The sequence below is a fragment of the Amblyomma americanum genome, chromosome 11 (genome assembly GCF_052857255.1).
Source record: "Amblyomma americanum isolate KBUSLIRL-KWMA chromosome 11, ASM5285725v1, whole genome shotgun sequence".
Lineage (NCBI taxonomy): Eukaryota > Metazoa > Arthropoda > Arachnida > Ixodida > Ixodidae > Amblyomma > Amblyomma americanum.
In genome coordinates, this window is record NC_135507.1 from 101,664,888 (window position 1) to 101,690,552 (window position 25,665).

Genomic DNA, 25,665 nt, shown 5'->3' on the forward strand with positions numbered 1-25,665 from the left:
TGTAAAAAATTCAGCCGTTAGTCCAGCCCTCTTCCTGTTTTGTTGTCCCTTGCGTGTATGTCTATTTTTTGTTTTTGTTTTTACCTGGAAATAAATCCTCTTCAGCAAGCCATACCAACAGGCGCACCATTCAGCCTTGCTGTATACAAAAACCGACCGGCATGATCGGATGTCGGATGCTGATTGCGTTGCAGGTTGCTGCGCGTGGCGCTGAAGGAAAAGCGCTCGGACGAGGCTATTGTAAAAAAGCGCGGCGTGCGAGGCGGCGGCCATGATTCGGCGAACGGCAAAAGATCTACAAGTTTATCGCAACGACTTAACTTAGCCCGGCAATAGAGCGGAAACTATAAGTCATTACCTTCCGTTTCACACAAGCTGTAATTATTCGTTACTCAATGTGCATTTCTAACGCTACTGCAACCTTCAGTCTTAGAGAATCATGGAGAAAATACTTCATTCACGGCCATTCCGCGCCGACTGATCCAGACTTAGCGCTCGACCACCTTCGATTTCTTTTTAACACAGCTTCATGGCTCATCGCATTATACTGTGACAAACATCATCCCAGACTCTTATTGGCGAAGAAAAAAATCCATGGCGTGGGCGTGGTCACCATCTTGTCACAGTATAACCAAGAGACCATTTTTTTTTTTTTACGCATGGCTATGAAATTCTTTCGACGGCTGCTGCGTGCAAAGCAACGAAGAGCAAGCACGGAGCAACGCCGGGGTTAGATGTGGTGACTCGACTAGAAAAATTATTTCTTTGCTTAAAACAAAAAGCGTTCCGATTAAACGCCCTGAAACAAATGTCTTTGAGTGGTATTGTGCAACCCACTATCTCTCACATTTTTACTAGGGCCACCTCACTACGGAAGTGGAGGCTGAAAACAGCGCGCATATATATATATATATATATATATATATATATATATATATATATATATATATATATATATATATATATATACATAACGAGGGTCTCGGTTCTGGCAGTCTTGATGCCATAGGTAGCATAAGAGGGCTCTCGCACAGTTTCCGCCCTCGCCGTTAGATGACGTTCTACGTCACGCTCGCGGTATTACAGGACGTGCTACGTCCGCCGCTATGGTCGAGGGTGGCGCTGGTGAACACTCTCAAGGCTTGCTTACACCCAGTAAAAATAAATACCCACGAGAGCAGCAGATTGGACAGCCGTCGCCGTAGCTCAGTTGGTAAGAGCACCGGACGCGATATTCGGAGGTGGTGGGTTCGGATCCCATCGGCGGCATGGTTGTTTTTTCTGCTGCTTTATAAGTAATTTTCTTTAAGCGATTTATTAATGTAAGTATTATTATCCCACTGATAATCATAACACATTAAATAAAAATTAACGTTCCCCTATGCACCTTGGTTTCGGTGACTGTTGGCTCCCTTCATAAAATTTGTCAAAACGGGCCCCTCATTTCCTTTAACTTGTCTGCATATATATATAAACGTTTTCTTATTTTCTGATCTCTGAAACATTTTGATCGGCTTCTTAGCCTTCTGGACAACTCGCGAAAATGGTTGGAATGACTACTGTGAGATCACGAACTTTGATAAAAATTCTCAAAGCAGCATAGTTTTGTACGTTTTCCGTTGTTTATATCTCAAGAAACACAAAACAAATTCATGGTAAATTATTGTGAATAAAAGCGCAATGCCTTTTATTTACACAAACACACACACACACAACTTCACAGTCATGGATGAAAAATGTTATTTAAAATAAACGTTAGACTGGGTTTTGCTAACGGTTTGACCTCTTACCTTCGGTCAAGCGGGAAAGCGTGTGTCGGCATCGCGCGCGCAGGAAGGTGGCGCCCACGGAAGCAAAAATATTTCTTGCTAAAAACAAACTGTGACAATGCTTCTCCTAGTAACGCAGTGAACCACGATTGTTTTGTTTTTTCTTTAATATATCGAAGATGGTCGAGCGCAAAGTCTGTCAGCTTTCATTAGAACGACTTGTTTAGGGGCGTTTGGTACCACGAAGCCACAATAGATGGCGACAGCCACTCCGAGAACGCCTCATCCTAAAATGTGATGGTATCCATCCCGATGTCGATGCAGGCACAGTCACTCTTCCTGAGGCCTTAGGGTTTAGAGATAACGACAGTCATGCAAATAAATATGCGGTGGAAATTAGCAAAAAGCGATTGCAGGATTGGTGGCACAAAAGCAGAGAGGTGACCTAAGTTTTAAAGTGAAGGAAGACGTTTTTTAAAGAAAATGGCGAATTTATTAACAGCCTACAGCAGAGTTAAACAAAAACCACTGCCCCGTTTCAAAGGAGACGCTCCTACCTTCCATCCATCCATCCATCCATCCATCCATCCATCCATCCACTTCCGTCCGCCCGTCCACCCGCGAGCGAAAAACCGCGCAATGGGCAGCTTTTTAGGCAGCCCAAGTATTGGCGGAGTGACACAGTTACAGAGGCTCCGCCCCTGTAGCCTCTTCTGCCAGGGCAACCGCAACATTTAAGAACGCGAGGCGGGCCGGATGACCGACACAAAAAGTGGAAACGCAAAGCGACGCTCGTTCCTCCCTTGCATCCGTCGTTCCACATGTGCCGTCCGTACAAATGACACGACCAACAGAGTGCTAGGGGCACTAGTACGAAGTGATTCCCCAATAGGGCGCGAATGCCGAGGCGAGTGGGAATTTTACGAAGGCTCTGACCGAACAGAGGACTGTCAACCGGGACCCGAACGATACACGTCAGCCATGTCTAGTGAAAATATAAAAGAGACAACGCGGTAGACATTGCGCACGAGAGAACAGTCGGCATCGACAGCTGCAAAAGAGAAGCTTGAAAGAGGATGACGTGCGAGCACTACGCTATTCCTGCGACTGCCGGTAACACTACTAAAAAATGAACAGGATGGCAGAGGCAACCCCCGCTCCAGCCCATGCATATCTGAGAGCCTACGTATGACTTTCAACCCTCGAGAAAGAAGAAAAGAAAGAAAATTGACACGCGGCTAGAAACCAGAATCCCCCTCCAGCACAAACACAAAACAACTGCGAATAATAACGGGAACGGGGAGGGCAGTTTTCGTGAAATTCAGGCGAATAGTTCAAAAACAGAGGACGAAAAGTTGAACATGAGAGAGGTAAAAGGAAATGGAGCACCCTGGTGGATCAATGTCGCTTACAGCCACCCGCCGCATACAGGACATATTACTTTGGCCAGACCCCCCTCCCCCAGACTGTTGTGTTTCGTTTCCCTTAAAGATGGGGGAGAACGGGACCGCCAGACATCCGACAGACAGCTGAGGCAAACAGGTCTCCCGAGACTGCGCTGCACCCCGGGGCCTCCACTCTCGCTTGTCCTCTGCCATCATTCCGTTTTCTTCGGACTCCACACCGCAACTCCCGCAGGGGCGGCCCATTTCCCCGCCCGAACGCTTGCCCACTAAAAAGGCAGTGAAAATAAAACGGCACGCCAACCAAGGTGCACCGCATGGATGCGAAATATAGGCCGAAAAACACAAAACACACCGCGTGCAGCCTTTAATGAAAGCAGCGGCATGTGTACCAAGAAGAGGAGGAGGAGGAAAACACCATGATGCGTCACCGAGAGCGAGGCTATAAGAGCCGCCGCGGAAAACCGCACGAGTCAACTCCGGGGGGAAGTCCCTCGCCCTCTTTCAAACAGCCGCCGACAGACGGGAAGAGGAGACCCTCTCTCATCGCTCACTTGCTCCTTGGTTGAGGAAGCCAGGGGCTGGAAAAAAACAAAATGGAGAAAAGAACCGCCCTCCCTTCAACTTCCACAGCTCCACAGTCAGCTCCATGCATCCTGGTGGATTTGTTTACGGCGAGCCGCATTCTGCCATCGCCGGAAAGGAACGACGAACTTTGAAAGCACCTCTTCCCCTCCTGTTTGTTTAACGTCATTTTCTTTGTACTTTAGAGACTTCCGTGCAGTTATGCCATAGCGGTTACTTCTCGCTGAGAAGGGACAACGTACATTTTAGGCGTAACATAGCGACACAGCTATGCTGTGCTTGGGTATACTGCATCGCGGATGCAGTTTCAGTACAACATGATTCGCTTCCAGAAAAGTCAATCACGTAGAGTACGTGAACAGTGTCGCACGTGATCGTGCAGCAGAAAGCTTTACTTGGGTCGTCCGGAGCCCCGACACACGGCTCTGGCAGAACTCGCACCACGCAGCAAAGCTTCGCGTCCAGGCGCGCAACGGCGCAGCTGCTCTATCCACAGTAGCATTTCACAACAAACGCTGCACCTCATTCTCTCTCGCGTAATGACCGAAAACTACACACAATCCTTACCTTCGCTATGCTCAACAAAACATGCAGGCGAGTATATCCTTTCAGCCACAACAGCGACAGAGACAGAAAAATGGCCGGTGTTCAACGTGGCTTGCACCTACTTACACGAGCGAAAGCTTTGTTAAGCATGGTCTCCACCGTCTCAAATGAAATGTCAAGGCCAAGGTGAAATGTCAATCGTGATAGCCGTATGGTCACGTGATCCCACTACCATAGCTTGGGCCATACCACCAAGAAGTTAAGCTCGGCTTGGCCTTGTGAGGTATTGAAGGTCATTGTCTCATCCGCATCAAAGTCGGAAGCTGTACCCCGAGAACCATCGAACTCTCGCTCTAAAACACGTACTATCGGGGACAAAAGTGGCACACTCAACGCAGCGGGAGCCGGAGCGACGGAAAACTGCATTGTAGCGCCATCTACAGGCGGCACCTGCGATCGAGACAGCCAACGGGAGCCCTTTATTATATGCAGGCATGTCGCTTGATCGTTTTAATGTTTCGCGCTCTAGATGGCGTTACGATGCAGTCTTCCGTTGCTCCGGCTCCCGCTGCGTGGAGTATACTACTTTTGTCCCTGATCGTACGTTTTTCAATCAACGAAAAAAGCCAAGCCAGGGTGAACCAAAAAAAGCAGGAATACAAGACGAAGTACTTCTGCGCCCAAAAGGGAGACTGCTGAGCCCCGCAATACCCCGGGGAACGGAACGCAGCCGGAAGGTGCACGGCGCCTGTACGCAAACATGGCCAAGGCAAGCGCGAAGGAAGGGGACAACCCAAACGAGGGCGGAGCCAGAAACGCCGCCGGTCTTCCTGGTGCACGCTGCACCTGGAAACACATCACAAGGAAAGAGAGGAGGAAGAGCAGAGGAAAAAAAGGTGGCGCAAAACGAAAAGGAAGGCCGAGCAATCTGGCGGAAGCCGAAGAAGAGGAGACGTACAGCACGCAGGCATCAAAAGATCCCGCGCATCGGCAAACCTCCTCGCAGACTGCGCATAAACACACGCAGGCAAGCACGTTTGCGCTCGAAGTCCCCTCGGTCAGCAGCTGGACGGGCACTGGATACGGAACCGCCATGGCTCGCGACTCCGAGCGAGCAGAAGAGATACGCGGGCAAATATTTGGGCCCTTCTCTTTCCACGTACACAAAGGCGGCCATAGTGGGACGGGCAGCGAAAGATTCCCCCCCCCCCCCCCCCGCTTCTGGGAGGCGACGCCGCGAGGAGGCGCTGGGACGGCGCCCGGATGACATCTGCTGATGCCGCGCAAGACAGACAAACGATGGAGCATATTCTTGCCCAGTGTGAGGCGCTGCACTGAAGCCCTCAGCGCACGAGGCCACCACGTAAGTCCGAGATGCACTGGGGTAATGCGCGTTCGTAAGTTAACACCGGCAACACTGCTTTTTTAGCTGCTGCCATCTTTGTGTCACGCGTCTGCAGATTCTTTCAACCGGTCAGAGAGGGTACACCTGAGTCCAGTTGCCAAAGGGAAGTTCATAGGCCAACGCTCGCGGCACCACGGACCGCCTGCAAACGGTCTCGGCACCGATAAGCTTCCTGACCTACAAGGACCTTATAGTCCGGAGGCATACTGCTTTTGAACTGTGCACACAACTGCAGGACTGAGACGACCTGCGGATGCAGTGTGCATCACTGGCAGCCTGCTGTGGTTAATAAATACATTTATCTGTCGCCGCAGAGCCAGCCAATGACGCTTGTCCATACAGTGGGGGGTGCGAGAAACTGAGCAGCACATGCACACGCGCTTTGCTCACAAGCACAGCGTGGCGGCCGCAGGGTGGTTCCTTGAACCCGGGCACAGCAGCAAACCGGCGCTTAGCAAAACGGAACGACAGCGCGGGGCCGGCGGAGCGCGCCACGAAAGCCGAGCCCGCCGCTTTGCAGCGGACCGCAATTGGCGCACATCGCGACGACGCTGTCCCTCCTTCCGCCGATGGCCGCGAAGGACATGCCGCGCATAGCTGGCACACCGGCAGAGTCAGGCGCCCGACGAAAGCGCGGACTGATCCCGGAGAACCTTCGAGCTCCCGCGGCGCTTGTGTTTGTTCCCCGCGGTCCGCTTGCTGGGCTGTTCGTGCACGCTTCTCTGCTGGTGTGCGAGTTGGCTTTAAACTTCTGCGCCTGCAGTGTTCGCAGTACGCCCTGTTAACGCGTTAACATTCGAACTGTCGTCGCACCAAATCCCCGTCGACGTCCGAGACGAAATTCCCTGATCGGTCGGAGAGATCGCGTGACCTTGAAACGTCATCACAAGCTGCCCACCGGATTGCGAGCAGCGTAGTTTCTAGGCGGGAACCTAGATGGAGCATCGAAGTAAAAAATGTGGGAAAAAATGTGATATATGCAAATGTCGGTGCCGTCACGGCACAGCGGATACCTGATGTACACTGAAACTAGCTGTCGGAATATGGCGGCTAACGGAGCGAAATCGAATGCTATCGTCCCCGCATGCAGTTCTTGAACACACGCTCTCTCCAGTGCCTCTTTCGGCCAGTAAGGCTAGTCCGCTGTACTGGACACCGCCGTCTGTGTGAGTCAGGGGGCGAGTGTGTACGAGCCGCTCTTACGCTGACAAGACGTGAAGTGGCGTCGACTAATGTACCTGCACTGACTGTCAGCGTACCATACGTTACAGCGTTGCTCCTTCGCAGCCATGGAGACCGGTGTAGTACCGTAACTACAAAGTCATCCGTCCTATACACAGGGAAGAATACACGTCTCACAACTTGGGAAACGCTTGAAATGAGCGCGACCGGTTTCCTTCTCGTGGCATGTGACAAATATGCACTTGACCTGTCCCGCCAGTCACAAACAGAAGCTGAAACCAGCCGGAGAGAGAAGAAACTCCAAATGCAATGGTACACTGAAACATGATTGCAGATATGAGCGCCGCTGGGAGTTTTTAAGGGGGGTAACACGCGAGACAGCAGAGAGCGCTCAGCACAAGGAATGCAACGCAGAAGTTAGTGCTCGCTCGCTCAACTTGCTCTGCTATCGCGTGATAAGTTTCTGGCAATCCGGGCCCCTCAACTCGGGGCACAAACAGGGAGCAAACCGCGCGCTGCATTCCTCGGCCGCCTCGTGTCCTCGCGCGGACTGTTTGCGCTCCGGCGGGGAGACCCCGGCCATCCGTGCTCGGAGTGCGCACTATATATACGCGGCACCCAGGCATCCGCAACCGCGGGCCGCTTCTCTGCGACTACGCGTCAGCCGCGCGCTACACTCCTGCGTAGTGCGCTGTGCGTGCGTTATTACTTCCACTCCGACCTGGAGCGGCTGCCAAACATTCCGAGACCCCCGGATGCCGACTGCTACCAGACCCGCCGGCGACGACAGCGAAAGGGATCCGCGGAGAGAGCGTGTACCGTCGCTGATGCACAACGTAGTTTGTGCTTCCGATCATTCCGTCCGGGCACATGTGCGCTATACGCGGATTGCTATGTTTGGAAACGGAACGTGCACGCCATTTATCGCAGCTATTTGTATTTGCGACGTTTCAGTCTATCCGGCCGGGTAGCTCGTCTGATAGGAGATGAATTCTGCGAGAAATTCGGCCCTGCAGAGCCGTGAACTCCACGCTGGAGGTTTGGTTTGGTTTATGGGGGTTTAACGCCCCAAAGCGAGCCGAGCTGTGAGGGACGCCGTATAGAGGAGGGCTCCACATAATTTCGATTAACTGGGGTTCTTTAACGTGTACTGACATCGCACAGCACACGGGCCACTACACTTTCGCCTCCATCGAAATGCGACCGCCGCGGCCGGGATCGAACCCGCGTCTTTCGGGTTAGCAGCCGAGCAGCATAACACCTGAGCCACGGCGGCGGCCGGAGGACACTTACCACCAGCCACGAAGACAGCTAGGACCATTCCTTTTTTTCCTACGAAGGATCTTAGATAATGTTCTGTGTGTGTAAGTGTGCGTATGTGCGTGTATGCGAGGGGGAGGGGTCCGATTTCAATGTCACGTGATGATAAGCTTTAAAAGTGCGGGTCCACCCGCACAGTGCGGAAGGCGGAGCCTTCGGTCTCACAAACCAAAAACGTTGGTTCGTTGACTGCGCCTGGCATCACACGGAGTAGAAGTTTTAATGTCCCGCAAAACAGTCAACAGCCGAATTTTCCAACCGCCTCAGACTCAAGCGCGCGACGGCGGACATTCTGCGATGCAACCGAGGCGACGTCGGCAGTATATGGACTATACCGGAAATTTGTACTGTATTTCACAACTTCAGCTGGCATCTAGGAAGTCACGGTGCTGAGGACATAAGTCGCGGATACTTCTGGGTGGTGGCGGTGAAAGCTTTCCTGACATTCCGTGTCACCAACTAGGATCCGAGACCAGCAAATGGTCACCAGTCACTGCTTACACGTGGCACGCACACCCATCCCTGACAAAATGGCGTTTAGGCAGATGCAAAATATGGCAGCCTCTGCTAGCGCCCCTCATGTATTGCCCACGCCAGGGCCATAAGGACAATCTAGGACGTGAAAAGGTGTGAAGTAACCAGAAATGTAGCCGCTTCAAAGAAAAGAGCAGCAAAAATCATCGCACGACGCTTTTACCTGTCTCCGCTCGAAGGGCGCTTTTAAACACCGCCCCATGGTGTAGCGGGGGAAAGAACGGCCCCCGCCCCGTTCCGGTGTCCACTTGACGGCGAGCGTCGGAACGCTGTCCTCCCGAATGCCCTGCCAAGAAGTCAGCGAGCTGGACTTGAGCCCGCGCCAAGTGGCCGTTACACGCCCTGGCCGCTGCACGGACCCCGCCGAGGCATAAACGTCGGGCCACTTCGACGCGAGCGCGCAGCGGCGCGTAAATTTTCCCGCCGCGCCGGACAGGAAGCGAGCGCTCACGAGAGGCGCGAGACGGCCGTTTAACGATCGCCGCGGACAAGGGAAAGGGACTGCCGCCTCTCGCGGACCCAGTCGTAAACGTCGGGCGACAAACAAGCTCGCGAGCGCGGAAAGAAGCAACGAAAAGTCGCAGGTCAATTAAATCTAAAAAAGGGAAGGCAGACACTCTGAGAGCACGCGTATTATGCGCAGAGACGCGAACGCGGTGCGAATGACTAAGCTACGACGCCAACAGCTGAATGGACAGAGAACAGCGACCGAACGTCGCATGCTTAATTCTCCCCTTTTGGATATGTTCCTGATTCTGAAAAAAAAAAAACAAATAGAATCAGGGATTTGATAGCGCCGTTATCCGCCGTCTCGCTCACTACACTCAAAACAGCAAAACGCGTGGTAAACGATGGACACACCTCCGGGAACCACACACACACATCTGTCTCGCGAAACAAGCATCGGCAAAACGGCAACAAAATACGTGCGTACAAGATGAGACGAACCACTCCCGCGACCTAGAGTATCAGCATTTTCTGCAGAGGTTCCAGGTGCACTTGGTAACAGCCCACCGTAGTAGTGCAGCAGAAACGGTACTTTTACAATGAAAGAGCTATCGCTGCATGTTCACGGTCTTGAAACGCAGTCAGCACACGCACACACACAACACACATAGAGAAAGAATGCGAAAGCCAGGAAAACAAAGAAACGACGTAGCTACAGCGGTGGCATTCTTTTCTTTGAATTCTTCCGAAAATGACGGATAATTATCCAGCGCGCAACACAGGTTTCCACTGCTCGGAGCTCCCTGCGCTTTCTCGCGAGTTCGAAGAAAGTCTGCAGAGGTGTGGCTATTCTCTGCCTAATTCCACAACCAGTGATTCCGGTAAGTGAATGCTTTATACGGAGGGAACTCTCCTTTTCCGTTCTCTCACCCACCACATGAAGGGGGTGCCTCGACCAGCGAAGCGCCCGTCGGTCGCGCACAGGGCGGCAGCAGCGAGGCGTGCGCAGGTATGGGAAAACATCTCCTCCGCCCCGGTGCAGGAAGCGGAGTGGGAGAACAGCCGCGGAGAGATACGGACACAGGAGGACACAAACAGAGCGGAGAGCGAAAGCGGATGCGGAGCGCGCGAAACTGCCGCAGCGTCCGCCGATGGAGGGAGGGGGGTGCTTTAATGGTCGCAACGACACGGGCGTAAATCTCGGCCCGACGTCTTCCTCGCCTTGCGCGGGCGTGTCTGCACGTATACGCACGAAAACTGGAAGTTTTCCTCTCCTCTCCTTCTCTTCGAGTGACGCAGGAGACGAAACTTTTCTGGCTCGCTCGCAAGTCTGTGCAAATGTTTCCTACATCGCGCCAGAATACTTTCGAGAAGCTTGCAGGCGAAGCAACCTCTCCAGTGCACGTAACTCGTCGAAATAGGCAAAATTTCTGAGGCCACACAGCAAAGGGCAAACGGATTTTAAAATGCTGAAAAGTGATATGAATGTTATTGACGGTGGGCTACAGGTTTCTCAATAAATAAAGAGCTTAACAGTAGCAGTTAAAAAGTTAACTATTCAATATTAGTTATGCAGCCTGTCAGTTAGCACGCCCTAGCTGTATTCTGATGTACTACACCGCTGACAATGCTGTGCCCTTTTCTAACTTAAAAGGCCTATATTTAAAAACTGTGCAAAATCTCAGGTGAAACACTCTGCATGCGCCCTGCACGTCACCTGTGGAGACACATGATCCACGCGAGGTTGGGGATGGGAGGCTGCGCGGGACGCTGGTCTTACAGGTGTCGCGGTTCCTGCTGCGCAACGGTTGAGGTCCGAACGCGTGGGAAAATGTTTCCACTGATCGCGTTCACAAGTGCACATTTTGCACTCAGCGACGAAAGCTTTCTCTGCACGTTGCGCTGACTCAATTTTCATCACTCTTCTCACACTGAATGGGTTGCGGACGGGACTCCGCGCAGCCACCCCAGAGGTCCAGCCAAGGAGGCGGAAGGCAAACCGATGCGAGCGCAGCTGAGTCCAACCGGAAGCACGCTGGCACCGGACTAACAGCATTTCGGCTCGGACGACGTGCGGCAGTGGGCGCTAAATAAATGAGAGCGAGGCAGAAAACGTAGCGAGAGAAGTGCAGCGCGAGCGGAGGACGTTGACGCAGCCCGCTGTCAGCTGGGGACGATGGCCGAGACGCCGCGCTACCGCGAGCGGGACATTAAAAATGAACCAGCGGCGCGTCGACGCCCGCCTGGCGCGGACAGCAGCCCCGGTGTGCGCGAACTGCCTCGGCGTCCGGCGCAAGGCGCAGTTGCGTGCAGTGGACAGCTGCTTCGAGACCTCGTTCACTGGTGGGCCGCGATGCGACAGCAGTGGCATCCAAACTCCGCGAGTTAAACCTCGACGTGAGTCGCGCTCCTCTCTGGACGGGCTTCCACCGTTCCTCTACACTTGACGGCATTGAGGAAGACGCGTGAGAAAGCGGGAGAGAAGAGGCGTCCCCAGAGGCGGAAGCAGAGGGTCTCGGGGCCGTGCACCGCGTCACAAGCCGGGGCTCATTCCATCCAGCAGGCACGCATTTTCGTGCGCAGTCGGAAGACACATTGTCCCGCGTTTTCTCCTCGCATGAAAGCAAGGCTCGACGGTTGCATGGCCACGGCTCTTCTCAAGACTGTAAACACCCTCGTCACGTGCCGTGAGTTTCCATGGAGACGAAATGCAAAAGATGCCCGTCTGCTGCGCGACGTGAGTGCAGGTTAAATAACTCCAGGTGGTGGAAATTATTCTGGAGCCCTCCACTGTACTACACGCATATCTCTCTGTTACCTTTCTCCCTTCCCTCACGGAGGTGTCCACCGAGAAGTGAGACAATTACTGCGCCTCCCATTTTCCTGATAACCAATCATTCGCTTTGGTGATTCCGGACGTGCGTCTGCTCATCTGTAAGCGGCACTGGCGCAAAAGTGTAATAGGAGACTCTTCGAACGTCGAGGAGAGGCCACCACGACAAACCAACACCGGAAAGGCGGCGCGGTGCAGCGCGCGTCGCTGCTCCGACGAGCACCGCACGCAACTGCAGTGGCACGACCAGCGAGCTCGGTTGATAGTTGGGAAGAAAAAAAAAAGCTGAACAGGGAAACGATAGGCCCCAGTGAGTCCCCTCCCCCTTTCTGCCGTCTCGGCTACATCGTGGGTGGAACCAAGTCGAGTCGCCCGTAACGGGAAGCTGCACGGCGCCCAGGCAGGCGGGGTGTCTCCTCCGCGTGATTCACTGCTGACCATTCCGTGGTGCCGGCAGTTACGCGGGAGCCGTTAGCGACGCGGCGGGTGGTCAGAGCCGGCGCCTGTGTTCACGATGGTGACATGCGCGCCGTTTGTGCGATGTTGTCGCGCAAGGCACCGCTTCCTGGATCCGTACAGCACGCATCTGAGTCTCACTTGGGGCACACGTTTAGGCACCTCTTTGTGCGCACCAGCCGTCTGCGAAGCCCCACACCAGCCGCACGGAGTACCGGCCGGCCCTGCTTTCTCTCCCACGCGACGGAATTTACGCTTCGGAGGGCTCAACATGTGCAGTATCCGAACGAACACCTGCACTGCGCCGCTAAGCGGTGTAAGACCCTCGACAGCAAAGCATCTGTCATCAGTCTGATACATGCACACGCGTTGTTGAGCTTCTGCGCGCACGATGGTGTTACACTTAATCGAGACCGTATACGAGAGATGTACGTGCGCTGCAGTGACTGCACTGCAAAGCTCACTGTGATTTCACCGGCTTGTGACGTCCTGGTAACCGGCTACGATAGAGAGATTTAATCACTCACGCATTGAGAGAGTCGTGGTGCATGGGATTTCAGCGCGCACGCGTGTCTCGCACTCATTCAGCCGTCAAGCACCTATAAGTGCTGAGGCTAATTTCCCCGCCGTGCACGTTGGTGTATCTTTGATGGACGAATTAATGGTTTCACCAGAGCGGCTAATGCACAAGATGTGACGTCACGAGAGCGACACTGTGACGGGTGAGGCCACCGCGAACAGCGCGGAAACAAAGCGCATATATTAAAAGCCCACATTTGCCCATCAGTCGAGCGGCAAAGACACGACACAATGGCAAGTCGCGCAGGCACCGCAAAGTCACCCCGGTCTGCGGAAAACGGTTCCGCGAGCGTTCTTCCCAGACTGATGTGCACGCATTCGGCCGGAATGACCCGAGAGCGCGCGCCGACGCCGTTGTACTCGTGGGTGCCCCGTCCGACCCCGCGCGACGGCGAACAGCGCGTTGAAGCCTCTTCGAAAAGGCGGTCGTTCTACCGCGCCATCGCAATAAATTCCGGGCGCCATTGCGGCGTGCGCATACACATCAGACAGGGCGCGCGTTTCCTTTTTTCTTTTTTTTTATTTCACGACACGCAGCGATCCCTAAAGGGCGCTTTTAAAAACCCTGCAGACGTGACAGCCGCACGTCTTCGTGCTTACGGCGGAGTGCTGCGACCCACCCCTAACACAGGCGTCATACGGTGCAGCTGTAGCGCGTCTATCTCATTACGGGACCATTTCCCGGGCTGCGACCATTCGGCGAAAGCGAGACGCGGGGCAACAAAAGCTGCATGCGAGCTCGCAGAGGGAGAAGCACTTCGGGAGCGATGGGGTCGTTCCGCGAAAGTGGATTTTGCACGGGAAACGAACAGCGCGCACAAAACTGTCGCCGTTCCACGCGCAGGGCCAGTGAGTGAACAGAAACGCGCCAGAAACAATTCAGCACGCACGCGAGGGGACAGCGCTTCTGTAGAGAGCATACAGAGCGGAAACATTTCGGGGCTGTTCGAGGTTATGCCACCGGAACCACAGGAATGCGAGGAAAGGGCATCGTCAAGACATCCGCAACGTGAACATATACAACTCGGCAGAACTCAGTCCTTGAGCATCTCGACGGCGCTCACGTTGGTTGGTGTCCCCCTATTGCAAAAGCGCCCGTCTACTGAGCCGGAGTACCCGGGTTGGAACCCGGCCGCGGAGGTCGCGTTTCGGTGGAGGCTCAATTTTCAAACGCAAAGGCTGGTGCGCGATGTAAGGATGCTGTGCTCGTGTGCTGTGCGATGTCAGTGCACGACAAAGATCCCCATGTGGTCCAAAGTATTCCGGAGATCTCCACTACGGCACCTCTATCTCCCTTTCGTCTTTCACTCCCACCTTAATCCCTTCCCTTACGGCACGGTTCGGGTGTCCATCGAGATGTGATACAATTATTGCGCCATTTCCTTTCCTCAAAAACCAATTTTCAAAAGTTTCACACGTTCCAATTGCTGACGAAGCTAGCAGTACGGCGTATCAGTACCGTTTCTCTTTTGTAGCGATAGCTACACTACGCCACCTCTTCGAGCCTTCAGCGTGGCACCATTTGAGCTCCGTGGCGGCGACGTTGGTCACGTGGGTTGATCATGTGGTATGGCCGTTGGTCACGTGCTGCGGAGCAGCTGCTGCTGCCGGCGGCACGGCGCGCAACCGCTGTGCGCATGCGCCGTGTCAAGTGGGACGAAGATGAAAAAGGAATGCCCAGCGAAATGGAGCGGCGAAAGACTGACTTTACAATTCGACAGAGCGAGTTCCACCCGGACAGATGTAGCTATCGCGTTACTCGAGGTTTAACCACAGCTAAACCGCAGCCAATTTTTATATATAGAGCGCCACGAAAGCATACAGAACCGTGGTTTAACCAACCATTCTTGACCTTGCATCGCCACGGATGCCATGAGAATAGAAGACGCCCTAAAAGCTTCATGGGCATCTGCGCTCGGTTAACCAATCCAGTAATTACAGCTCCGGGACGGCTTGTTCGTAAGGATGAAGAGCTGGACCACTCGGCATCCATAGATATAGCATTAGCAAAATAGAATTAGAATAAATTGCAATGCTTCAGGAATGCAAATGGAATTGAGTTACTCCCATGTAAGTTCCTGAAGTTCCATGGTAAATTTTTTGCGTCCTCGTTTCGTGCCCAGTGTAGCACACTCAGCATGTCAAGCGCGAAAAGTGTTTCGAAGAGCGCCACATATTGAGTAACTTGCTCTGCACAATTAACTTTTAGGCACACTTAGTAAGGCAATGACTGGCGAAAACAGGGATAAGGCGGCGAACGCTATGCGGCTCACACTGTGGTCACTTGGGTGGGGGGGATTATGGCTCTTACTTCTGCTGCCCTCTGCGGGGATAACTGCTCAGTAGTGTCAGTGGCAGCAGGGGTTCGCGTCACAGTATAGAGCAGCCAGCCTTCGCTACACCCCGCGGGAGCGGAGCGTTGGCTTTTTGTCCCGCAGACCCCGTGCGCGCCCCGGGACAGATCGCCCCGCAGCAGGCCGGTCACGCCCGATAGAGCGTCGCCCACCGGGCCGCGTCAGGCGCGACGACACCCCGGGGCCGATATGTCCCAGGTGGGATTTCGGAGGAGTCACCGGTCCTCCCACTGCGCGATCGCCTTTCGTTTCACGAGGCAACGCCCGCCGATATCCTCTGTCGCAGCTAGCCTCCGGATTCCCCCCAAGGAGGCGGCCCGTCACGCAACGAACGCCTCACTCACGGTTGACAGCCGCCAGACAGATGGCGGCGGCGTTTGGCGCATGAATGGCGGTGGGCGAGGCCACACGGGATTAGCTCGCCTCTGCGGCTCCCGATCGCCCGGGATCGGTTTTCGATCAATCCGGTTCGGAACGTGTAGTTGACGACAACGCGCCGTAGCACTGAAAAAAAAAAAGTTCGCATCTGCAGCCAGCGCACCAAATGGTCTGGTTGTTATAGTTTAACGTACCAAAGCGACTCGGGCTATGAGGCACGCCGTAGTGGAGGGCTCCGGATAATTTCGACCACCCGGGGTTCTTTAACGTGCACTGACATCGCACAGCACACGGGCCTCTATAGAATTTCACCTCCATCGAAATTCGACCGTCGCGGCCGGGATCGAACCCGCGTCTTTCGGGTCATCAGCCGAGCGCCGGAACCACTGAGCCACTGTCGAGGAGCCCAGCGGATCAAATGAACGGCGAGATGCGTGTCGAACTTGCAAGCGAGGCGTCTGTCGCAGTCAGCGTGTATACGAGCCACTCACGAAATCGCAAGCTTCGGGCAATTTGCGGTATTTATGCGGACGATTTTTGCCGTACATATCTTATTCCCCCCTCCCATTTTTTCCCGTCTTCCCACTTTCTCTTTTTCTTTATTCTCTTTAAATTCAATTTCTTAGTTCCGACGGTAGATCGGTTTATTATACTTTACTTTTCCTATCATTTTCTTCTGCCCGCGATGCATCAGTGGTGCGGGCGAGGATCGTCTATAAACTCAACTTACTGTTTCTTATAAGCGCCTGTTGCTGCCTCCAATAAAACTGCCCTCTTCCAGAGCGTGATATATCGCCCTATAAAAACTCGAACACCTTCCCACCAAAAAATTCATTCAGACTCTGCCATGACACGTCCTGCCAGCCTCGTGAGGCCCAACCTGACGGCGCGGCAACACGCAGTCAACCAGCGTGGTCAACCGACGACGTGCCGGTCGAGCGATTTCAGTGAAGACTACGCAACCAGTGCGGTCGGAAATGGCCGACCAAGAAATCCTGAGGAAGTCCAGGGGCCTGCGCCAGCTGGCAGACTCCAGGGATTCCGAATACGAATGGACAGGGATTCCGAATACGAATGGAACAACATGAAATAAAGAACGCAATGTCCGCACACGCGACCTGGAGGAAGCGGCTTATACCCCTGTCACACGGCATTCCTCGAAGGCCCTTCCAGCTAAGGCACCTTTTTTTCACCAAATGAGCGAAAGCTTAAAGGAGCAGCGACGCAGCTACACGGTGCATCCCAAAGGTTTCCGGAACAGCCGTTGAGGCTTGGTACCAGCTGCTGTGCTCGAGGCGGTTGAAGTGAGTGTTTTAAAATTAAAGTGGGGCAGTTTGTTCATTCGTTGAGCTCAGGCAATTTTTTTTCATCCTAATTGCTTCCTTGGAAGAACTGCAACAGCACATTTTGTGTATTGCCTTTGCCACCAGGGGCACTCGGTGTCGCTGCAACACTTTCACTGTCCCGAAATCTGGGCATAAGATATAAACACCCGTACAAAAAGCAAAGCTAGACACACATTTCGTATTTTTAAAAGATGTTTTCAAACATTGTTGGCTGCATCTATTTTTTCATTGCTTTTACTTTTTCACGTTGGACGGCACTGCGATCGCAGGTTCTCGAAGGCCGCGCATTTGGGCTCCATAGGTCTCGTATGGGCGCCTTCTCCTCCAAGGCCCTTAGCGGCAAAGGCGCAACATTTGTGCCGTGCAGCTGCACTCCTTAAGGCTTTGGATACTAAGGACTGTGATTCTCAAAGGCCTTGGCGGTGCCCGTGTGAGAGAGGAATAAGAGCGTTGACAGCCGATTTAACGAGGCGCACCAGCCAGCCCTACAGCATGCTCGGTCGTGTAAGCAAATGCCCCAGTGGCCACCTCAGTACAGGTTACGAGATTCGGGTGAGTTCATGCGTTACCGGATGTCTCGATACTGGTTGCACACTTACATACCTGAAAGCAAGAGTAATTGTCATTAGCAGCCGCCCAATAGCAACCGTGCCGCTATTAGTTAAAATCTTACTGCCCTAGAGGGATTGCTTTAAACACATTTGGAGAGCTAAAGATATTTTACTTTTGTCACCCGAATACCTGTCGAAGCTCCTCTCAACGAAATAATTTCGTTGGGTTTGGAGGCGAGGGACGTGGTAAGAATGACAAGACGACAAATCAGACGCACGAATAGAACAAAGCGAAAAGGTGCACTTCATAAACTTTCGTGGAGTCCGTGTCCTTCATCCTCAGTTCAAATGAGACACGATAAACTAAACTCGGCAGACGAATCTATTGCACAGTGTACTTTCCACTCAGAATATCATCATAGGAAAACAGACTAGTGTCGACCCAAGACCTGCATAGACAATTCCTAGCGCATTTCCTCCAAGGTATACTTCAATTGAGGCGCTTTCGACAGTCGGCAATGGGAAATTTGAGCGCAGCTCCGCCCTCCTCCAGGATCTTGCTGTGGCAGCCATCTTCCAGTTGTGCATTCCTCCGTTCTCGCCATGGCATGAGGCGTTTCGCTCTTCTACTACTTGCCACAGTTGCCAGGTGGCGTGTTACGTGGACTACTCGGCGGAAGCCACTAACGGGCGCCTGATAGCTGGGCCTTAACCAGAAACAGAAACCAATAGAGGGACCTTACCTTGGCAGGACGATACGCCACGATGACGCGACGCTACAGCCCGGCAGCACTAATCGCGCTTCAGAAGGGGCCTGTCGCTCGAGCAACGTTCTCAGCGAGGGTCAGACGGGTCTCCACTACACGCGTCGTGTCCGCACAAGGCGCACACTCTCGCTAAACTACCACGCACCGGCCCTTCGGTGGCCCAGTAGGTGAGTTTGCACAAGAGGGTGTTTGCGGTTTGGCGCGAAAACCGTGTGGCAACACAGGCGCTGAGAAAGGGTGGAGGGCACCAAGGAGTAAAGCCGGCGCGCTGCTAATGACGGTGGAGAGAGCAGCAAATGGGCGACGAAGGGTACGGGGAGAAACGGGAAGCCCCGCGCCCTCCTCAGCGACCGCCGAACCTCGCCAACCTCCGGGTGCAGCGCGAGGCAGGCTGTGCACTGTCCTAGTGGTAAACACGAGCAGAAAGCACGGAAAAATGGGGACACGTGAGGACTGCATGGCGACCACTTCTCAGCTGGGTGCCAACACATGAGTGTGCGCGACACGCAGGTGCAGGGAAGCCCGGTCCCCCAATAGAGAGAGAGAGAGAGAGAGCATGTTTGCGCGGAGGATTCTGAACTGCAGCAGGTTCAGCCGAACACATCCACGGGGGGCAAGGGTGCTGGGTCCACTCATCACTACAGACAGTAAAAAAAAAACAAAATAAAACAGCACGAAGCTCCACAGCGGGTGAGGTGCGGGGCGGAGCAGTGGGGTGCGGAAAAATGCGATGAGGTGCGAGATAGACTTGTCTTGGAGTGCGAAACCGCGGGGCACTGGGGCAAATACGAATTCTCGCACATACGGGCGTCCTAATCACTCGGCTCGTTGCCGGCCCCCTAGCAGCACCGACAACAGCAGGAGCGCCACGTGTGCGGGTGGGCTCTTTAACGAGTATCTCCCTTTCTCCACAAGTCCATGAAAACGGGGTGAGAGCGGGAGACGCGCGAGCGGCCGCCTAACGAGCGCGGTCGTAGAGCAACGTCGACGTCCATTTGCGCTCTCCCCTGCAGAGATGGGATTAAAAGAGCCCACCCGACAGCAGGTGCTGGCGCGTTCAGGGAGCGCACGGGAAAAATGCGCTGCCCTCGGATGCACTGCAGGAGAGAAAGGCCCGGATTATAACTCTCAGCAACATCCTCCCCCACATCCCTCGGCGTCCACGCTGGCCCGCTCGGAGAGAGCGCTTCGCAGAGACACTCTGGCCACACTGTCAAGTATGTGAATGCACTCTCAGGCCGAATTGAGAAGCGAACACGCGTGTGCCGCAGTTTCCTCGTCTGCAGCGAGGTAAGCATTTGCATCCGGCTTACGAGTGTACGATTGGTTAGACTCTTCACCCAGATACTTATAAATCACGCTGGTTGCATGCTGTAGCCTAAAGCGCATAGGTAAGGCAGTTTATTTTCCTCTTAACCGCTGCTCGCATGTCTAAAGAGCGTGGTCGCCTCCCACTACACGCCATGCTGAATACGGGCGTTAGCAGCGCAGCGTCGTTTCCCAATGCCCTCCGCGTTTTCATCGGCGCGACAGGGCTCCCCGAAGCCCGTTATTAACCCATCCATCCATCAAGCATGGAGGTCGCACGCATGCCTCGAGGAGCGCACCCCCCTCTCCGCGGCTTCCTCGCCCACTATCGACGACGCTCATCCACGACGCCGGAGTCCGGAGGCTGCCCTGCGGCGGCCGACGACAGCGCGCACGAATAGGCGACACGTACGCACAGCGGCACGTCGAGGACACCGAGGAAAGCGTCTGCAGCCAGAGAAAAAGCAGGAGCGGAAACAAACCGCCGTCCAGGAGCGGCCTGTGGAAAGCGTGCGATGACCCTGTTCTCAGGAGCGGGTCTCATCGACACGCTGCCTATGTGCGTACGCCTGCACACGAGAGTTTTACATATAAGTGCGCCAGTCGAGAGACAAAGCGCGAACTCGAGGCACGCGATGAGTTGCCGCTTCATCGCGTCCTCACCGGTGAGTATGCGATGCTTGCGTGCGTGGTAGCCCGGAATTAGACCGCGAACTGTTAGAATGGTCCGTGGCCTACGCCTTGGTCGTCTGCTTCTTTAACAGCGCCACACATGAAATGCTGAGCTGCGTGCTGGAACAGGGGGTCCATACGAGAGAGAAAAAAAAAAGAAAGTCCGCCTTCTTAGCAGCGAACTTAGCCACGAACACAAGCGACATTCTGTCCAAATCAAGAGCCAGCTAACCATTAATTTTTTTCTAAGGTGGTGTATAACAGTGCAAATACGAAAGCATCCCGCAAATACGACTCCGTCTTAGACCCCAGAAGTCGCCGTCTCCTGACTCGTCGCGTCAGCAAAGGCGACTCAATTTTTATGAGGGGCCAATCCCCGCAGTGCAGTGCGTACCAAACCGAACTGACTAGTTGATATGACACTGACAAATCTAAGTCGAGTATTCATTCAGTTTTGTACGCCGTTAAGAGGTGATGCGTACTGTTTTGCGTGTGTACCTTCTGTCGACTTTTGCCACAGTTTGACAGTAAAAAGGCCCAATCCGTCACCGCCGTCGGCCCCGTACTTTCAGGTCTGCTTCTAACTACAATGTTTTCTTTCACAACATTGGAGTAGAACGAACGGGAACATCAAGGAAATCGTAATATAGGGAACGGGCGCCGCACAGAACGGTGACCTCCGCACTTATGCGGATCTATACACTTACACCAGATGGCGCACGACGAGCAAGGCAGACACATTCGAGGACTCACAGTGCTGGTGCCTCGTGCAATCCCTGGACGAGAACTTTGCGCTGCGCCTGGAAATCCGTACAAATCCTCGAACTGCAAGAGAAAGAGGCGAGGGTAAGGTCAGTTCCCGAAGACCCAGAACCTGGACAGCAATTCACACCTCCGCCCCTGAATGTAATTCCAAATCACGTTCTCTCCGATGAGCGCGTATCACATTTGTTACAGAAATTTGCAGTAAAAAAACAAAAATCACTGCAGTTCTGTGACAATAAAAAATTAAGAAAACCAACCGTAAAAAAGGTTCCGTAATGCGAAAGCATTTCTCTCACTGCTGCCGATGACGTTGCTGCGTGTTCGTTTCTTTGTGCCTTTGCAGTTTCAAAGTCGTGTTTTCGCTCTAACTTCGGTTCTGCCACATCCGAAAACGTGGGCCTTGTTGGTAGAGCATCTAGTAAGCACACTAACGTTGGAATCAGTCAATTAAATAACAGCTAATTCAATATATTAATTAAAGAATCTAGTAATTAAAGTGACATCAATATGATTAAATTGGATATTAATGCGTGAAATGATTCACTAGTTGAAGTGAATTTGGACAATTATTTTATTTCACAATTAAATAATAATATCGGCGACCTAGTTGAATGTAATGCAATTTAATTGTTTATTTAATTTTGGCTACCTAGTTTGCGTAATTGAATTTAAGTGTTTATTTAATTATGCTGTAATTACTGGTATAGAATTTCATTTAAATTGCCTATTAGTTTGTGAAGTACTTGACTGATTAGCCGATTAACTACGGTGACTAATTAATTAACTCCTCGATTAATTAATGGCCTCGGTGACTAAGTCACTCATTTATGCTAATCACATAATTACATATTCAGCTATTCTATTAATTGAACCTAAAATGAATGATTGACAGTTCACGCGGACACGCTCCGCCGACAGGTACTGCACACGTAACTCATGAAACAAGAAATGCTTTCCCGTTAAAAAAGTAACACACTCATCTGCCAATGATTCCGCACGCGAGGGACGTATCGAGCAATTAGTGGGGTTGTCGCAGCGATAAATCTCAATGACATGCGTGGAAAGGCAATTATTTGGCCGCAGCGTTCACACTTCCGTAAAACCACACTCAATCGTACTTCTAAAGGACCGCCGAACGCCTTATGTCTCAACTCATACGCTTAACTGGGCGTTTCCCACTTTCCGCTGCTTGCCGCGCGTGCATTGACCAACAGTTTGGAAGATGCCATTTCTTTGTTAGCTCACGCTGTTGCGCCAGTATTGTCTCCGGCACGCGAAAACGCGCACAAACGTTCAGAGACCGCTCAGCGCAAATGGAATAAAAGATCATCCGAAATATATCTACTTTGTCACCCTGCCGGAGGCGAAATTTTATGCTATACTAACAACTGCATGCTTCCTTATACCATTTGCACAACACTTTCGGAATATGTTGCGCGGTCTATTGCAACTACCAGCGATCACTGCACGAAATAGCTGTGTAAAACGTTTTTCCATTTTTAAATTTATTTTCTGCAGAATGACATTAATCTTTTGCTCAAGCTTCGAATGGACCAAGAAAATGAGATGGCGGAATTTGCAAAAAAAAAGAAGGAATAAAAACGAACGAGAGGGACATATTATATATATTCTTGAAAGCCTGGAAAACAGTATCTACGCATAGCGTCCCGAGAACAAAAGCCGGGGAGCGAAAGGTCCGTTCAGAAGCCCCACGTCTCGTGCGGACACATTTCACCCCGCAAAGAAGATATACGGCTTCAACGAGATTTTCCGCCTCGCATCGGCGGGAGACAAACGGGCCCAGATCCGACGATGACCCGTTGCCGCCGCGAGAGGAAAACCGGATTGGCGCGAAACAATGTATTGCGCCAACGGGCGGCTATCGGGAAGAGTGGACAACGTTCGGCTGCGCACTCTCGAAAGTAAAGCACAACAGCTCTGCGGCAGACGCTGGAGGAACGAACTCGCTCAACTCTTTCGGAAAGAAGTGCCCAGCGAAGCCGAAACGGAATTGTCCTCCGCTAAATCAGAAGCGTTTCTCGATGCTCTGTGTGTGTTTTAAAGCCGAATACAATTTATTTCATTCATTTATTTTCCAAGCGGCACGAGTATTACGCAACTGCAACACCTCAGTGGTGGTTCCCCCCTGCTGGATGTACACGTGCCCGCCGCGGTGGCTCAATGGTTAGGGCGCTCGACTACTGATCCGGAGTTCCCGGGTTCGAACCCGACCGCGGCGGCTGCGTTTTTATGGAGGAAAAACGCTAAGGCGCCCGTGGGCTGTGCGATGTCAGTGCACGTTAAAGATCCACAGGTGGTCGAAATTATTCCGGAGCCCTCCACTAGGGCACCTCTCTCTTCCTTTCTTCTTTCACTCCCTCCTTTACCCTTCCCTTACGGCGCGGTTCAGGTGTCCAGCGATATATGACACAGATACTGCGCCATTTCCTTTCCCCCGAAAAACCAATTATTATTATGTACACGTCATCACCGTCGCCGCGCAAGCAGCCATGTACAACGCACAATGCCGGGAGAAAAAAACAAAACTATACACTGCTCGTTACTCCGACCCTGTTACAGCCGCACTTGGGCTTTAAGGACGCGCATTTGGCCGGGCCTCCCAAGAGGGGAAGAAAGAGGAAGAGGGGGGAAAGAGAAATGTTGCCAGACGAGATTTGAGAGCCCGAGGATTTGCGGCAACTCCGGCAACAAGAAACAACAACAAAAAAAGAGTGCGGGAAGGGGCGAAGGAAAGACAGATGCCAAACCCTTTTCCGGCGAGCGGCATGCGACGCGAACGGGAAGAGAAATGACACAAAGAGTTCGAGAGCAGCTAAGCCTCGAGACAAAGATGTGTAGTTCTTCTCCCCTTCCCGAGAAGCAACGAAACAAAGCACCGCGCGCGGCCAGTGTGTTAGGCTCGTAGCAACGCTGCTCGGCGGGAAAGTAGGGGGCAAACGTCTTGCGCTAACTGACCCCATTTTGGGCGATCCTCGCGGGAAATCAGCGGAAACCGACCGCGAAAGAAGTTCCGATTTCGTCGTCACCTCCTAAGCCCGCGCAGGGAGGACCATTCGAGCGCGATGCGTCCGTTGTTTAGTTTTTGTTCGTCCGGCGGCTTGCCGCGTTACACCTCCGCCCGCATTTCTCGTACACGCCCAGCGAGGTCCATCATCCCCGCTGCGTTGCAGGCTGCAATCACGGCGCTCTTAGATGACGCGTCACCGCCAATGCGTTCGGATCTTTCTGTCTGTTTTCATTTCCGGGAGCAAATCTAGGTTCCGGCTATTCCTACACTGCAAACGCCTCATGGGAGTAAAAACGGAGTAAATTCTCGCCTAAGCGCCATCTTTTATTCTCCCTCCTACTAAAAGGGAGTGCGCTGGAGGCAGCTTACTCTCTTCTTACTATAGGTTGGTCAGCAGAGCCGATGCGACTGTCAGCAAATTCCCATAAAAGGAGAGGACGAGGCCCTCCACTACCAAACGACTATCCCTACGTGGACACGCGTTGCAAGGAAGTGCAGGAACAGAGTGCGGATGTAGCAGAAAGAGTGACTGTAATGGACTCGAGCGGAGCGCTTAATAATTCAAGTAGCGAGATCACGACAGCGACACTTCCTTTCTCATTACAGCGCAGGGATGGAAGGGAATTCGGTTAGCACGTGGATATCACGGCTCGTTTCACTCAGGGTATAAAGATTAATGAACCCCCGGTGTCTTTCGGCCGCCGCAAACTGCTCCACCTGCCAGGTCCGCGCACGGGGCACCCCCTGGCGACCGCGGAGTAATTAACGCGCCGGACTACGGAAAGGGAACGCTTTATAAATCGACGCTGCTCGGCTCGGCGGGATTCTCCGCATCACGAGTCGCCGCAGCGAGGCCTAACTACGCGGCGCCCCGTGGCTTGAACTAAGCGCTGTACCGAATGACGGCGCAGAGGCGAACTCCGAGATCGGCGCCCGATACGCATTTCATATGAGGGGGATTTGAGGCAGGTGTTTACGAGCCAACACAGTTGGAAGTTTCCTCCAAAGAAAAAGACACTAAGTTAGCAATAAGCAACAAATAAGACCGACGACGACACCCACATTCTCATAACACATCCCAGCACTGAGAGACTAATGGCCGAGAGAGAGAGACGCGTGGCGAACGGAACGTATGGTTGGTTACCAGAGTAATCGCCCGTGGAAACATTCAGACAGCGAAATACCGCGCGATACCGCGTGTAACCAATCGATACAGTCAATCTCGCAGGGGGAGGTATCGAGAGAACGACCGAGAGCTGCGCGGCTGGGCTGGTCACGAGCCATAAATTGACGCGCTGGTAACCACTCTCGGCGAGAGAAAAGGGTCGCCGCAAGCGAACGCATACGTCGCGCACAAAATCGCGAGCGGACAAAACGAATGGCCTCTCCGCGAACTATAAGCCAGGCGGCGTTGTTGGTGTCGCCGAGCGAACCCGC

At 53.0% G+C, this 25,665-nt stretch overlaps 1 protein-coding gene across 5 annotated transcripts in view; it reads right to left on the minus strand.

Annotated features, from left to right (window-relative positions):
- Positions 1-25,665, minus strand: part of LOC144111213 (latrophilin Cirl-like) — a 378,723-nt gene that overhangs the window by 286,631 nt on the left and 66,427 nt on the right. For 3 of the 5 annotated variants that reach the window (XM_077644424.1, XM_077644423.1, XM_077644428.1), the window contains exon 2: positions 21,143-21,260. The exons of 1 other annotated variant lie outside the window; for it this stretch is intronic. In XM_077644424.1, the coding sequence (XP_077500550.1) occupies positions 21,143-21,260 (118 nt within the window). The remainder of the gene's footprint in view (positions 1-21,142; positions 21,261-25,665) is intronic. One more of the 5 variants, XM_077644425.1, reaches the window with a different exon arrangement.